This window comes from Protopterus annectens, chromosome 8.part0, assembly GCF_019279795.1.
Source record: "Protopterus annectens isolate FY-2018-M chromosome 8.part0, PAN1.0, whole genome shotgun sequence".
In the NCBI taxonomy this organism is placed as follows: domain Eukaryota; kingdom Metazoa; phylum Chordata; order Ceratodontiformes; family Protopteridae; genus Protopterus; species Protopterus annectens.
Window position 1 is genome coordinate 1,377,014,398 of NC_056741.1, and position 16,678 is coordinate 1,377,031,075.

Sequence of the window (16,678 nt, forward strand, 5' to 3'; positions counted from 1 at the left end):
AGTGTAGAAAAGTCCTAAGCCTTTTCTTGAGTCTGAAAATCTTGTCCCTGCCATTGGAATTGTTCTCTCATGGCATGCAAGGTTTAAAATTCCTCTGGTGGAGAGGCAGCTGGAATGGATTCTTCAGCATCGAGTCTTCATATGTAGAAAAGGATCCTCTGGCTGTTCTGTAATGTCGGAGTCATCCGAGAATCATCAGAGGACACTGGCTCGGGGGCTCTGTCCTAGGTCTCTTTTCTGGGGGCTGAGAGGCCCTGTCTGGGTGAGATTGGGATCCCCTAATTAAGGATATTAAATCTTCTGCCAGAGTAAGCATTTGTGAACTAGAAGTGGGCCTGTGAGGGAGGTTTAACAGGCACTGACTTAGCAGATTTGGCTGCTTTGGCCCTGGCAAAGGCCTTGATAGACATGGCTGCAGGGGGTCTAGCAGCACCACGTGCTGGGGTAGAGACATCCAAAGGGATGGTGTCTGATAAATCAGTAGAAACCACAGTTGTAGGCAAAATTTCTGAGGCCGATTCAGGTAAGGTGGCAGGAGCCTCAGTAGTAGCCATGGATTCGGCTGGAGATTGACCAGTTTTCTCGGTTTCGGCCGAAACCGAGACACTCGCTGCTTGGCTAACCGCGGTTTCTTTCGCGACGCTGAGCCATGAAAATCTTGTGTTTTTAATAACAGGCTGCTACGTCCGCGGTCTGGGCCTAAGCAGGCACAGACAGTAAGGAAATCTTTATGAGGTATTTGTTTCCCACAAGTTAAACAGTTATTGACTTTTTCTGACATCGGCTGAGGCAAGAAAGAGTCCCAGGCGTTACTTTTTTTTTTCTTAGAAGTATAGTAGTATATAGGTAGTAATCTCTGGATCTGACCGACGGCACTTGCGAACAGCTTCTGCTTGGCGCGCCTTGCGTAAGAAAGACTGAGGAAATGCCGGCTGATGCCTTTATACCAAGACCAGCAGAGATGACGGTGAAGTGCGACATCAGCGAGCGGACCCAGACTTTGGAATCCGCCCGACCGAAGGGCTGCCTGACGACAGGACAACCCAGTTGTTATGACTGCAGATGCATCCATGAAGGACATCCTCACTCAATGGTGTAGAATACTCTGATGTACATGAACCTTGAGAAACAATCTCAACAGAATTAAACTGAACAGTAGCTTCTTGTTGATTAACAATGGCTGTATACAAGGTTTGAATCATACCACTCGCCGGCTCTGTTGATTAACCGGTGGTGGTGTTAATAGCAGCAACTCGAGTCCTTGTAAAGTAAATACATTATGATTTTTAAAGTCTTGTACATCTCTAGAAAATTTCTTTCTTTTTTGCAACAGCAACCTTTTCTCATATTGAGTAATTTTCTCAATGAGTTCATTGAGAAATAAGTATGTGCTCTCTTCGCCAATAAGGGCAGCTAATTACATCGATTATGTTGTACCTTACCTATGAGCTCCAATTCCATTGGTTGGAAGAACTCAATAAGTAGTCGTAGGTAGGCTCTACTGGTTTCCAAGTTGAGCCGTTGTCACTGTGCCAATAGCTGGGGATAGGTGTCACCGTATGCAGGCACAGTGAGGACATGAATTCCCCTTGGTATGACGTTCATACTAATACATGCTTCTAAGCATGGAAGTATTGGCACTGAAGACGCTTAAATTTGTAGAAATCATTCTCTATATTCCTCTTCATATCACGTATCTTCAAAGTAATGCCTCTGTATCATAAACCATTTCCTCAGTCAGCAACAGATTTAGCTGATCTGACAAAGTTCATAAGACATTTATTCTCCAATGTTCTTGAATTGGCACAAACACCCATGTCCATAGATACAGCATTACCTTCAGCCATGCTTGCCAAACCAGTTCAAAGGAACACAGAAAGAAAAATCCCAATGAGGCAAGCTAATAAAATCCCAACAGCAATCAAAATGAAAAATCCCAACCTGGAAGGTAAATGCTGACAGCAACTGATGTAAAAAAATCTTTTATTGCAAAAAAGGAACCATAAGTAAGAGCTTCCGTGGTCAAACAAACCACTTCATCAGACATAGTTACAATAAAAAACAGAGCAGCCATATATACATACTCCCCAAAATTCAATTAATGAATAAAATTCCCACCAAAAACACAATTGATAATCCAATTAGTAAAAAGCAGGTTAAAGCAACAGCTACTTACATACAGCATAAACATCCACACAGATATATGGCTATACATAGTTTAACCTTTTCATTTACATTTCTTCATCCTTAAAGCTGATTTAATAGGGACTAAATCTTTAAGCCCCATATATCTATGTGCCCCATGTCTTAGGATCCACTCTAGTTCAATATTTTCAGTATTGTGACTAATGGGTCCTAGTCTGCCATTATCATGTATAACAGATAAAACCTGAAATAAAAAAAGTGTGTTCCCTTCCTAACTGTAGAGTGTACTTTCCAAGTGCACTAAATAATTCACCTCTCCTAGTGCAATACTCATGGTCCCGAAAAGAAAGAAATTTTCTAGAGATCTACAAGACTTTAAAAATCATAATGTATTTACTTGGCCAAGGATTCAAGTTGCTGCTATTAATAACACCACCGGTCAATCAACAGAGCCAGCAAGTGGTATGATTCAAACCTTGGATACAACCATTGTTAATCAACAAGAAGCTACTGTTCAGTCTAATTCTGTTGAGATTGTTTCTCCAGGGTCATGTACATCAGTGTATTCTACACCATTGAGTGAGGTTCTAACTACTAATGTGGAATGCCCTGACAAGACTTCTGCTTCTACTCTGACAGTGAGGCGGAAAATTATTTCTCCCCCTCAACAAGATCAGTTTTTTTGTTTCTTCCACTGCCGTTCCGTCAGAACAGGAAGAAGTCGTTCGAGCAGGAGTATCGTCGTTCAGGACAGAAGCGGAAGGAACCACCAGCCTCTTACCAAAACAAGTCATTGAAGAAAATGTGAAATCTAAATTCAGAGACTTAGTCTGGAATATTTCCAGGTATTATTTGACTGTACATGAACAATCGTTGTTGCAAAGAGGACTTGGTTTTATACTTACTTCACATACACTTGTTAGTGAGTTATTAATTGATTTACGGCTGTTTGCTCGCAATATAGCCCTGAAATTGCTATACATGGGCAGCAATGATAATATGCCCACTAATTTTAAAAAACCTAGACAGTTTGTTCCATTTCTACCTAGTAATATTGAAGTTTTTATTAAAACCTGTGAAAATGATGTATACAGTTTACTTGATGTGTGGCGACCCCACAATGATTTTAATTTAACGAATGAAGAGTTTAGAGCATTGCAGAGTTTACGTTTAAATCCAGATATTGTAATACGCCACTCGGACAAAGGGGGTCCTATCGTTGTTTTAAATACTGATTATTATTATTTGAAGAAAATGAACGAAATGTTAGCAGATCGGACAGTTTATACTATCATTCAGTTGAATGAAGTGTATAACATGAAACAACAAATAGTGCTTTGCTTGAATGTTTTTATATGGGATTGTTAGATAAACAGATACTTGATTATTTCAATGTTAAAGAACCACTGGCACCATAACTACATGGTCTTTCGAAGGTACATAAACATCCAACACTCCCCCCATTGAGACCTATTGTTGCCGGAGGGGGGTGGTTGACTGAACCTCTGTCTATATATCTTGACCCCCAATTGAGGAATGTTTTGAATTTGTATCCTTTTGTTTTAAAAGATACACAACAGTTTTTGCAGGATTTATATAGTTTTGTCAGTAAGGCATCTGAGTTTCCTTTTGAGCTACTTGCTACAATGGATGTAGTCTCACTCTTCACATGTATTCCCAATGATGAAGGTATTAGGATGGTGAAGAATGTTCTGCTTAAACATGATAATTATAGCCCACAGCACACAGATTTTATTTGCATGCTTTTAGAACTAGTTCTAGAACATAATGTGTTTTTATTTGCAGATAATTACTATTGGCAAACAGCTGGTGTCGCCATGGGTACCAGCTGTGCCAATTCATATGCAAACTTAGTGATGTTAGAGTGGGAACAGCAGAATGTTATGAATGTGAAAAATGGACAGGTAGTTTTTTTATCGACAATTTGTGGATGACATTTTTATTTGTTGGAAAGGCAATGAACATGATTTGACTTCATTCTACCATAAACTAAATAGTAAAAGCCCCTTCTTGCGATTTATTCTTAATATGTCCACAGATGGTGTTATAATTTTTTAGATGTAATGGTTTCTATGGAGAACAATATTATAAGAACTAAGGTGCACATAAAGGATTGTTATATACCTGCCTTCTTACAAAGAGTATGCACCCACATCATGTTTTTTCTAATGTTGTCGTAGTACAGGGTATGAGGGTGTCTCGCCTGGCAGGCAATGAAGTGAGTTTTTCATGTGAGTTGGACTATCTTAAAGATGCCTTTATAGATAGAGATTATTCAACAGTTGAGGTTTATCAAGCGTTTATGAAAGTTCAAACATCCTGGGAAGGGGGAGACCCTATTATTCTGAACATTCAAATCTTATCGAACAATTGCTCATCCCAGAGGCCATCTCATCTACCTTTAGTTCTTTCTTTTACACAAGATATTGATTTGGTGAAATAAATAAATAAACAAGAATTGGTCCGTGCTGTTAGTGGATCAAGAAACAAATAAGGTAGTAGGCCCTTCCCCTAAGTTTGTCCATAAGAATAGGAAAAATCTGAGACAAATGCTGTCTTATCCTAAGCTTGCACAAACAGCATCTACACCTTTGGGAGGGACACTGAAATGTAGATCTTGTCCATATTGTTTATTTGTGGATGAATCAAGATTTTTAAGCATCCTGTCACTGGAAAACTTTGGGAGTTACGTCCATCAGCTAATTGCAACACGGCTAATTTGGTTTATGTTGCACATTGTGTCAAATGTTTTAATTTTGGAAATCACTGGAAAACTTTGGGAGTAGTTCTCCATTAGCTATGGCTAATTTGGTTTATGTTGCACATTGTGTCAAATGTTTTAATTTTTACGTTGGTAAGACTAATAGGAGATTAAGAGACAGGATTCGGGACCATGAGTATTGCACTAGGAGAGGTGAATTATTTAGTGCACTTGCAATGCACACTCTACAGTTAGGAAGGGAACAAACTTTTTTATTTAAAGTTTTATCTGTTATACATGACAATGGCAGACTAGAACTAGATTGGATCCTGAGACTTGGGGCACATAGATATATGGGGCTTAATGATTTAGACCCTATTAAATCAGCTTTAAGGATGACGAAACTTAAATGAAAAGGTTAAACTATGTATAGCCATATATCTGTGTGGATTTTTATGCTGTATATAAGTAGCTGTTGCTTTAACCTGCTTTTTACTAACTGGATTTTCAACTGTGTTTTTGGAGGGAATTGTATTCATTAATTGGCTGTTGGGGAGTATGTATATAAGGATGCTCTGTTTCTTACTGTAACTATGTCTGATGAAGCTGTTTGTTTGACCGCAAAAGCGCTTACTTCTGGTTCCTTTTTGCAATAAAAGATTTTTTTACATCAGTTGCTGTCAGCGTTTACCTTCCAGGTTGGGATTTTTCATTTTGATTGCTGTTGGGATTTTATTAGCTTGCCTCACTGGGATTTTCCTTTATATATATATATATATATATATATATATATATATACATATATATATATATATATATATATATATATATATATATATATACATATACATATATATATATATATATATATATATATATGTATATGTATACCTATACACACACACACACACACACACACACACACACACACACACACACACACACACACACACACACACACACACACACACATAAATACATAAATGCTTTTTTCTTCTGACTTCCTACTGCCACTTACCAGTAAATTTTCCTCATTTCTACGGATGTTTACAAGGTATCTCTCCCATTCTTTTCTCTTCTGTCTCATTTCTGGGTGGCGGGAATAGATTCTGAAACAAACAAAAAAACAGATTACACCTCTAAACAGACTGCAAGTCACATAAATAAAATTGCAGTGTTTTTTTTTTTTTTTTGGGGGGGGGGGGTAACACACCACTGAAAAGACGTCTATTGTTAAGAGAAATACCAAGATCATGTCTGTCTAGTGGTCTTAGGGGAGGAGAATGTTAAACAACACACAGCACTTTGCAACAAAAGAAAAGCCTTTTGTGTACAATTGTGCTGACATCTGGGACACAGAGAAACAAAATGCATAAATTACTGGAAAACTATATAGATAAATGGAGCTCAACCCTTCGTGGCATTAAACTGTAACTTTCAAGTTATGGGAGGAATGAAATTAGGACCAGTGGGAACCACATTGTTCAAGAACTTAACATACTCCAACCATTTATGAAGTGGCGGATATTTTCTTGTCAGGCTGCAGGCACAGTGTACCTGTCTGTGATACTGGTAGCATGGGTTTGACAGACAGACTCAAGATATCAGCTTGGGAGATGGGATAAAGTGGCTACTAGCCCTCACTCTCATTCCAAGGGATGGTGGGAATCAGCCACTGACATGGTGACTCCACCTTCCACCTCATGTTGCCTAGCATTTCATTCTGAATAAGGTATCTGACAGTACTTTCAGTGACTCTTCCTAATACATTCCTTTATTTACAAATTTAAATCATTCTAGAAAGGCAGCCCTTGATCGACAGTTTTCCAAAGTCTGGCGTGCTCACCCGGGCGTCATAGCTGCAGTTATTAAAGGCATCAGGCATCGCAGATGGGCAAATACCCTAATACCACAGAAGGGAAGGAAGTGGGGTAATCCTGACTGCAGATGCATTCCTAGGACACCTTACAAATGGGTAGAATACCACTAGCAAAAAATTATGGTGTAGTTAAGATCCCTTACAAAACAGCAGTGGCAATGCTTGGCAAATGTATGCGCGGAGCCAAGTAGCGTTTTCTGGAGTTTTCTTTCCATGGTAGAGTAACAAAATCCAGTAGCTGGTCAGTTTTCCTATTGCCCTTGTCCTGTCCCAGGTATAGTAAATTGTAATTGTCTATGCACATCCAAACAGCCTTTCCTCCCCCTCTCTGAGGGTTGGGCCTGATTCAAAGATACTCTGAGACCACTTGCTGAATACTTTTTCTTGTTGGAGGGTCTGAGCCTCTCTCCAAGATAATCTTTACCCCTTTGGGATAAATTTGGGTTTGGTTCTATGTTAACAGCAAGGGAACAAAGGGTAGGTGCCATATTTGTTTCCAGACATGCTCTCCTCAATGGGTACCAATGTTGTTGTTGTGGAGCTATGCTATCAGGATGATCCTTGGACGGTCCTCCTTTGATCTTCAATAGCACCTGTGCATCAAAGGAAGTGGTGAAATGCATATGCATAGTTTTTTTTCCAAGAACTGAAAGATAGGACCTTCCCTTCCAAGTGTGGTGGGTGGTGTGCAGAATTGCAGAATTTAGTTGGTGATTGATGGGGATGCAAATAAGTCTATTTGAGGGAGTCCCCATTTTCTTGTAATGGTTTTGAGATGTCAGGGATGCATATCCCATTCAGGTGTGGGCAGTTATCCTGCTTTAGTGCTAGAATGTTTCTTTTTCTTTTTTTCCTACAAAAATTGCTTGTAAGTCCATAAGCCTTGTATGCACTTGTCTAGCATGGGCCCCCCCCCACCCGAGTCCGAGGTCCGGTGTAATGGAAATTCCTTAGGTACCATGTAAACTTTCTCATGCAGTCTGGGGGCATGTACCAATAATATGCAGGATGCCATGAAAAAAAGGCTTGCAGGACCTTTGTTAATGCCAAGAAGTATAGAGGAGTTCCTCCTGTTTTCCAGGTAAGGGTAGGTTTGGATTCCTGGAGCCTGCAATGAGCAGCAACTGATGCCAGCAGGCATCGTGAACACTCTGGGCGCGTAGATAAGCCAAAGGGCAATGCTGCAATTTGGTGGTATGGGGGGCGTGCAGGTATGCTCCTTTAGAGGCTAGTTACCATTGGCATTCCTCTCTTCCCTGGTAGTATATGGAAAGAACCTGTAACCTTAGTCTATCTCAAAATCCACTCCTTTTTACTGAAAATAAAGCTAGCTTCCCGCCCAGGTGCTTTTTAGTTTTCCTGGGCAGCAGTGCTAGAACCAAGTCACTTGACTTGACCTCTTTGACTATATTCCTGCTCTCTCTCTCTGGAGGAGTCGAAAGACCCAAATTCTGAGGGCCAATTCCTGCTAAACCTTGGATAAACTTTTTACCCCATCTCTCTCTAACCTGGATTCCTTTCAGAGAGGTTTTAGGTTTTAAGAGAGGTAGCGCAGCCTTGGATAGGACCCTGGGAGAGTCTCTGAAGGGCAATAATACAAATGGTGATGAGTATCCGGAACCCTGTAGTACCTGTCGGGTTAGCAGGGGGGGGGGGAAGTGGAAGCAGTACAGTAAGCATCATTATGGCTGCAGGTGGCCTAGCAGCTCCCGTGTGCAGGGGGGGAGAATATCAGGGATAGTGTTGATATTTGCGTAGTCGGAGGATCGGGGGCGCATAATAATCTAAAAATCGGGAAAAAACTCCTCAGCAAATTCCGACCGGCGTCTAAGCGTCCCGTCGTTTAAAAAGCACAGGCAGACAAGCTGCTACGTCGTGGTCTGGGCCTAAACAAGGTAAGCAGTAAGAGTGGAAATCTTTATGGTTCTGACCGACCGGCGCCTTGCACAGCTTCTTGACGCGCGCCACGCGAAGATGGCGTCGTGAAGAAGCGATACCATACCAGCGAGCACACAGACTTTTTGGAATCCGACGGCAGGCTGCTCTGCCTGGACAAAGGACATCAATGCTCACAGAAAAACAGATGGCACTTAACTGGCATTTCCTGCTTCAACATAAGTTTCATGTTGAAAGTTTAAAATCTATATCCCCAGAACTCTCATATTCTTCTGAACTGTGAAAATGAGGTAACAAAAAAAAAATCTCTCGGGTGCAAAAAGTCAAGACGCAGCTTTGCAGTGTTACAGATGACCAGCTAGTAAACTCAACCTGACAAAAAGAAATATCACAAGGCAGCCTGAAAAGTGATCCTCACCATGGCATTGGGGAAACATGAAAGAAACACAGTACTGTGCAACTGTTTTTCTTCTTCTCCTCAGTGAAGTATGGTAATTACTCATACTCCTCTACCTCCAAGCCTAATTCCTTTACTGCACACCAGTGGCTAGGCTTCTTGTGTGCCATCTGTTTTGGTGTAATTTAAAATAATCTGAGCATCTGTTTTTTTCCCCCATCTCCTGACCTCATATAAATAGTGTGAGTGGTTCAACAGGTAGCACATCTGAAGGCTGTGCTATTTATTCCCACACCCAGGTACTTAGGAGTAATTTTTCCAGTACTGAAACTGCAGTACAGCATGAGGTGGTTTGCACTCTTGAGTAACCCATCCTTCAGATCAGACATTAAACAGAGCCCACATCTGTCTGAGTTGAGACGGGTACGGGCTTGATTGATAACACATCTGAATATATAGTATGGTACTTTTCCGTTATCGGGGCAACACTGCTAATACGACCACACAGCCATTAGCCCGGAAACAGCTTTATTGAAAACAACTAAAGTCAGTGTATTTTGCACTGCTTCCCTAAGGAAGTGTAACATTCCTGATAGCCCAAATGGCTTTTGGAAAAAAGAAGCTTGTATATATCGAAGGCAGATTATTATTTGATACGCCATGCAACGTCCCTCCTGGCGAATAACTTATTTACGGACTACAGCCTTCCCAGTTCTTGTATAGATGACTTCTCGTTTCTTCCAATAAAGCTTCTTGTTAAAGGGAAAAGAGTGTTATTCACCCTCACAGCCCTAGTCAAAAAGCTTTTTTTCAACAAATACGGAACATGTAGCAAGGGAGAAAAACAATTTCTGAAGCAGCAACATTTAGCTGCTGTCTCTGGAAACATAAAGCATGCCCGGTGTATACTGTGTGCACCACTCTAACTTACTTTTTTTTCCGAATGGCATTTGGGCTATCAGAAATGTAACACTTTCTTGGGGAAGCAGTGCAAAGTACGCTAACTTTGTTTTCAAGAAAGCTGTTTCCGTGCTAATGGCTGTGCGGTCGCATTACCGGTGTAGCCCAGCGGCTAAATCTTCACCTTGAGGACATCAGTCACCTTTCTTTTCTTAGACGATTTTGGTTACCTTTGACTAAATGACAGGTAATGCTGCCACTTGCATCCTGCAATAGTTTCAGGCAGCGGCAGGTGCTGCAGATGGGAAAAATATCCTCGACTTTAGTGTTGCCCCAATAACGGAAAAGTACCTGTAGTATTATAAGATCAATTATATTAAATAAATTTAAGTATAAAACTTGTATACACTAAACAAGCATATCCATCACCCTTCCCACCTTTGTGCACACAACCATCTTGTAATTTTACCTTCCGTCGCATCACTATCCACCAAAAATAAAAATTCTTCACAACTACTGGTCTGTATAACCCAAAAAGCAGTCAATGATAATTTGTCCATCTTATCACTCTGTTGTGACATACTTTCAGGATATAAACCATGAACTATCAATTCAATATTCAAGTTTTGAAAACAATCACATGCATACTCTGCACTAAATTTTGATCTCTTACACTCTATCCCATGCTAACAAAGCATACTCTATTGTTTCTCCCACTTGACATAAGTTACACATTCTTTCATTTGTTCATATTTCATATGACCTTTTATTTACTTAATATCAATCTCTACAAAATTCTCCTACTTATTTAACAATTTTAAAACTTTTCCTGTTTCTCCCTCATAGCTTTTTTTATTTTGAGACCATATTCATATCATACTTTTAACATAATAAATCCCTCCATTATGTCTTTGTAACATGTTTTTCTGTTTCTACTTATATCGTTAAACTGTATTTTTCACAGCCTAATTTTGTCAGCATACATTTCAATTTATTTGATATCTACCTTTTTCCTATTTTTCTTACCTTCACAGTCGTCCGAAACTTAGTATATTTTCCCAAAAATCTCCACTTAATATATTACATACTATTCAGAATATGTGAAATGAAGCTAAATCAACAACTGTTTTTTTTAAGACAACATCCATCTTTTTATGACAGGATAAAATTCCTCTCTTTGTTGGATTCAGGTTTGACCTCATATTGTTCTAAAAAACACTTCCAACACTTTCTATACTCATCCGGAAACCGTATACACTATCAATATACCCTAGTTTGTAAGAATGAGTCAAATATACTTTTTGGCATAAATCACCTAAAACGTATTCCACGTATTAATAAGTCTAGCAGCTTCTTCTAATGTACCTTTTAGTCTATCAACAATCTTCCTTTTACCACAATTCACACCTATAACACTTATTTCTGTTTCAGAAAAATCACCATCACCAGTACTCTTACTATTCTCAATATCAACCCTACATTCTTTAACTCTTTTTCTACTAAAATAACCCCTTCTTTTATTCACATATTATTTTGGCCACCAAGACGAGGTCAACTACGTATGCCATAAAAATAGGTATTCTAACACCCTCTCTAACTTTCCACTGTGCTTCTCTCTCTTGCCCCTTACACCTTCCAATGACAGTATTCATAACCAAAGCAAACAGCACTCCATTAACATTGTCATTCAACTACCCATTATCCAGGACCTTATTATAAGTATATAAATCAATTCTAATAAGCTAATTAATCTTTCTTCCAAACCATATTCCCTCAATGTTTTCCACATACTATCATGCACTATACTGCTGTAAGCTTTTTCTACATCACATACTAACAGCTTATATTCCCCTTTTCCCTTGTTATACAATCACTTCAATGAACCAGTGCAATAATTATGTACTTCCCCCTATTCCTTCATCTATCATATAATGCAACATTTTTCCAGCCTCTTTGGAAGAACTTTTATAATTGGTGTTGCTTTAAAAGTAAGTGGTTGTGGCTTCTAATTCTTACTTCTCCTGTATTTCCTTTTCTTTTTTAAATGAACCTTATAACCCCTTCACATACTTTTTGATTTCTTACCCATATTACAACAAATAATTCATAACTTTTGGTATTGCCTTCTTCTGATTTTCTGTCATATCAACATAAAAATCACAATAGGCCCATTTATTCCTGGAGTACTATTAACATTAACTTCTTGTAAAACACTAAGCAGTTCCCCTCACACTTGTATACACCAAAATCTGTAAAGCTATATCTATGTTTTTTACTCTTCATTCATTACTCCTTTCTTTTGATTTAATACTATACATTTCTTGCACACATTTTCACGGTATTCTCTTGGACCTCACCCTTCCCCTCTATCCCACAATTCATTTTTTCTTCATCAACCTTTTCCTTTTTTCCACAGAAAATGATGAACTTCTCCATGCTTATCATTTAACAAGCATCTCTGCTTATATAACAAATAATTCTCTTTCCAAAATTACTAACTCTCTTGCTCCATCTGACAACACTTCATCATGAAGTATTTTAACAATTTTTATATTGTAGTTTACTCTTCAACAGCTCCCTTTCAAGGATTAAATACTCCTTTCTATAGCACTGTTTGTACACTACCCACAAGTGTTCTGATTAGTTATAAAAAGGACACATAGAAGCATGGCCTGCTAACAATAATGGCACTGTGTTTTGTATCTGACCTGAATTTGCTTTAATCCCTTTTCTTCTTTAAAAAAAAAACTTTCTTTATCTTCTACTGCAATCCATTAAGTTTCATAACTTGAAAAATTAGCACTTAACATCTTCACCTTCTTCCAGTAAATGTATAGTAAAACACAGTCAATTTCTGTCTGTAACCTTCTTCTCCTACAAATATAAATTTCTGTTATTTTCTAATGCCAGTTGCCCATATTGCATCATCTACTTACATACTTTGACATCAGTATTAATTTTTCTTACTTTTGTAGGTCACAGCTGAAATTACCTACCACCACAATATCCATCTTAACAATACATCTTCTAGCTCTTCAAAATGGAGCACCCTATCCTTAATATAAGCATAAGAAGTAGTTATTCTTAATACCTTATTCTTGAACCATACACCATAAGTAACACAACGATCTAATACAACAATAATAACATCTAGCAATTTCATTTCTTTACTTTTACGCAAAATAGGTATACCCAAACAACTGCATTTTCCAAAACTCCACACTACTTCATATCCCAACACAAACCATATTTGTTCTTTTTCTTTCTTATTTAATAACCACTGCTACGGAACAGACTCCCGTCCATGTAACAAAGCTCATCCCTGTCCATTTTTAAGCAAAACTTGGATTTATGGATTGGGAACAGAAAATGTACCCTATGACTGCCCTTGTAATACTAATGGGCAGAGGCATCTCCAAAATACTTTATCCCATGCATGGGTCCCCTCAAATTATCTATGCCATGATTCTAGTTAATCTAAGCACTGAAAAGAAATCGGATAGGCTTAAAATACCCCACAAGGACAGCTAGCCTAGTATTTACTTACAGAAATCCTAGCATTTTCTTGGCAGATAATGCCAGCTGTTTGCTCCAAGCAGCAATTTGTTACCAGTAATTGCTTGACCTCGTTTTTAATGCTATTTATATTTGAGGAAATAACTCCTTTATACGTTCTGCCTCTTCTGCAATTTCTTTTGTTGTAGCTTCACCTTTCTTGCCACTAACCCTGTCCCAATACTTGTCATGTCATCTTCTTCTTCATCACAGCTATCATTTTCATCCTGACTCAATACAACATGCACATAAAACATCAGGACTACAATTTTCACATTTACTGTTATATTTTCCACAACATTACTAACAGTTCCCATTAAAAAGGAATAATTAGCATATAAAATATTGCATAATAACTATAAAAATCAATCAGAGGAGGTTAGCAAGGATTGGGAGGAGAGACTAGATAAGCAATTCATAGATTCATAGATTAGTACTACGCTAACTGTCCTTGCGAGCCATTTTTAAGCCTAGTCAATTATCCCCTGTGAGATGCAAACCGTGTACCTTGTGTTTGTAAAGCAAACACCTTAACCATTAGGCCACCCTACAGAAATAATGGGAGGATATATGCATGTCTCACAGATATGCAACAAAATGTAGAAGATTTAAGATTTTTGTTTGGAAATGTTTACATAGATATTTTTATACCCCAAGGAGACTCCAGAGAATTTGTCCTCAGGTAGCAAATGTTGCAGGTGTGACAGGGAAGAAAGAGGTAATTGGGAACATATTTTCTGGGAATGCAGTGAGTTGGCAGAATTTAAGGATTCCCTGTGGGATGCACTGTCAGAGATGCTGGGTGGGCAGATTGGTGTGATGAAGGAGATGATTTTTCTGAGCTATGATACCGAATTGGAATTGCCTAGACATGGTAAGGCCTTGCTGTCACTAATTATGATAGCTGCCAAAAAGCAATTACTAGAAAATGGAAATCAAAATTTAAACCAACTATATTAGAAGTAGTGAATATATTAACAGAGATAAAACAACTGAAATTGAGATCTTTAGAAAATATGTAGGAGCAAACTACACAGGAAAAATGTGAATTATAGAAACAATACAATAAGGTTTGAAAGAAGGGAGGACCTAAATGAGCACTGTAATGTTTGACTGAAAACGATTGGGTAGATTATAAGTGATGTATAATGTTTGCAACTAGGAGTGTGTCAGTATGGTTTGCGATGTAAAACTAGGATTTTGTCGGTGTGGTTTGTTTTCATTGATATAAATGAATGATTGCTTATATTGCAAGTGATGGTCTAATAAGAATGTTTTTTGTTTTATAAAAAGGGGCAGGAACTGAATAATTTATGTAATGTTGCTTAGGTTATATGATATATAGCAATATATGTGAAACATAATGTTTGTTAATTCTAACTTATTACTACACTTTGATTACTTTTATATAAATGTAAATGTGTCTATGTCCCAAGTGATAACTAAATAAATATTACTAACATTTTCCCCTCCTAATTTCATGAGACACATCTTTGTCATGAGAGACAATAATCAAAATAAAGTCCTTTGTAATGTTCATTTCTTCCCTTCCACAGCACCTTTCCCTTTCCCAATGTCACTCATAAGTTCATATTCACACCAGAAATGTCCATCTTTACATTTCTTGAACGTGATCTTACAATTTTTTAACAAGTGGCCCCGCTCTCCACAATGAACTCTTCAGGGCATGCTTAAATTAAATGTGTATCTGCATCAAAAACAATTTTCTTTGCTTGACACAAACATTTAATCACAGCATTTTTACAATTAATACTTGCAACATTAAAAAGTTGTTTTACTTTCCCTTCGTCCACATTTAGTAAAGCCCAAACTTTCTGCATTCCATCCCAAAATTTTCTATCATCTAATTATTTTATTACTATCAAACCTGTTATAACAGTTCTATTAAAAAAAGTTATTTAATTAGTGTTCACTCATTTCTGTAGTCCTGAACTCCTAACCTTTGACACCACATAGTCATTCCAATAAGAACAAAATGATTTTTATCAAACACAGTCAGGAACAACTTTTGCACTAAAGAAAATTAATCAAAACTTGCTTCATAAAATGGCTCCAGCCACAAGTGAACTAAAGCCCTATTACTTCTTACTGAGAAACATAAAGGAGCGATTATTTCATCCCAAATAACATACATGTTGATTTATTCAACTGTTTCAGCCACCATACACACCACTAGTTTCCTTCTTTCTGTCTGCTCAGCAGTAAGCAGTACTGTCTCTGTGCACATCCAAACACACAGCCACCACTGCGGCATATGTTTTTGGCACTTCTGATGCAGTCATCACCTCATTACTTTGTACACCAGCTGCTGGCTCTTGCAAACACTCTGAACTTAAAGGAAGAATGGCCATACTCTAATTATGTGCATCACTTGAACACCATCTCACCACCTTCCTCAAGTGGGAAGCACTTTTTCACTACCAGCAACCAGGACAAAGTCATTTCATCAGAAAGTTCTTCTTCCTCAATTAAACACTGTATAAATTTATTTTCCAGACCTCCTACTATAAAAACAATGACTTTTGCTTGCAGTAAATCCTGATCCACAGCATTTGTACTATACACTGTATTTTCTTTTGAAAACAGAGCAACTTTGTAAACTCAAAGACCTCCCTCCTCATTCTCCTCTGTTTCACCTTCTTCCTGTAGCAGTCATCGTGCCCCACCTGCTGGAAAAGAGTAGGGATCCTTCATTTATATACAAAAAATAACTTTTATTTACAAATTTACAAGTGCACCAATATATATGTGTGTGTGTGTGTGTGTGTGTGTGTGTGTGTGTGTGTGTGTGTGTGTGTGTGTGTGTATATGTATATATATATATATATATATATATATACACACACACACACACACACACACATATATATATATATATATATATATATATATATATATATATATATACACACACACACACACACACACACACACACACACACACAGACACACACACACACGCACACACACAGACACACACACACATCTGTTGACACAATCATACTAAATTTCATCCTTATTAGACTCCTATTCTTTTTTCCACAACCACCATCTGATTTTACTTAACACTGTTGCTAAAATCAATTTACCATTAAACATAATTTCATTTATTCTTTCATTCCATATAACCCATATAAGGAACAGTTGTGTAAAATGTTGCCAT

General features: G+C 38.0%; 1 protein-coding gene across 2 annotated transcripts in view; it reads right to left on the reverse strand.

The window, feature by feature from the left end:
- RNF214 (ring finger protein 214) overlaps positions 1-16,678 on the reverse strand; it is a 706,739-nt gene that overhangs the window by 327,510 nt on the left and 362,551 nt on the right. For both annotated transcript variants that reach the window (XM_044080961.1, XM_044080960.1), the window contains exon 10: positions 5,886-5,976. In XM_044080961.1, coding sequence (XP_043936896.1) covers positions 5,886-5,976 — 91 coding nt within the window. The remainder of the gene's footprint in view (positions 1-5,885; positions 5,977-16,678) is intronic.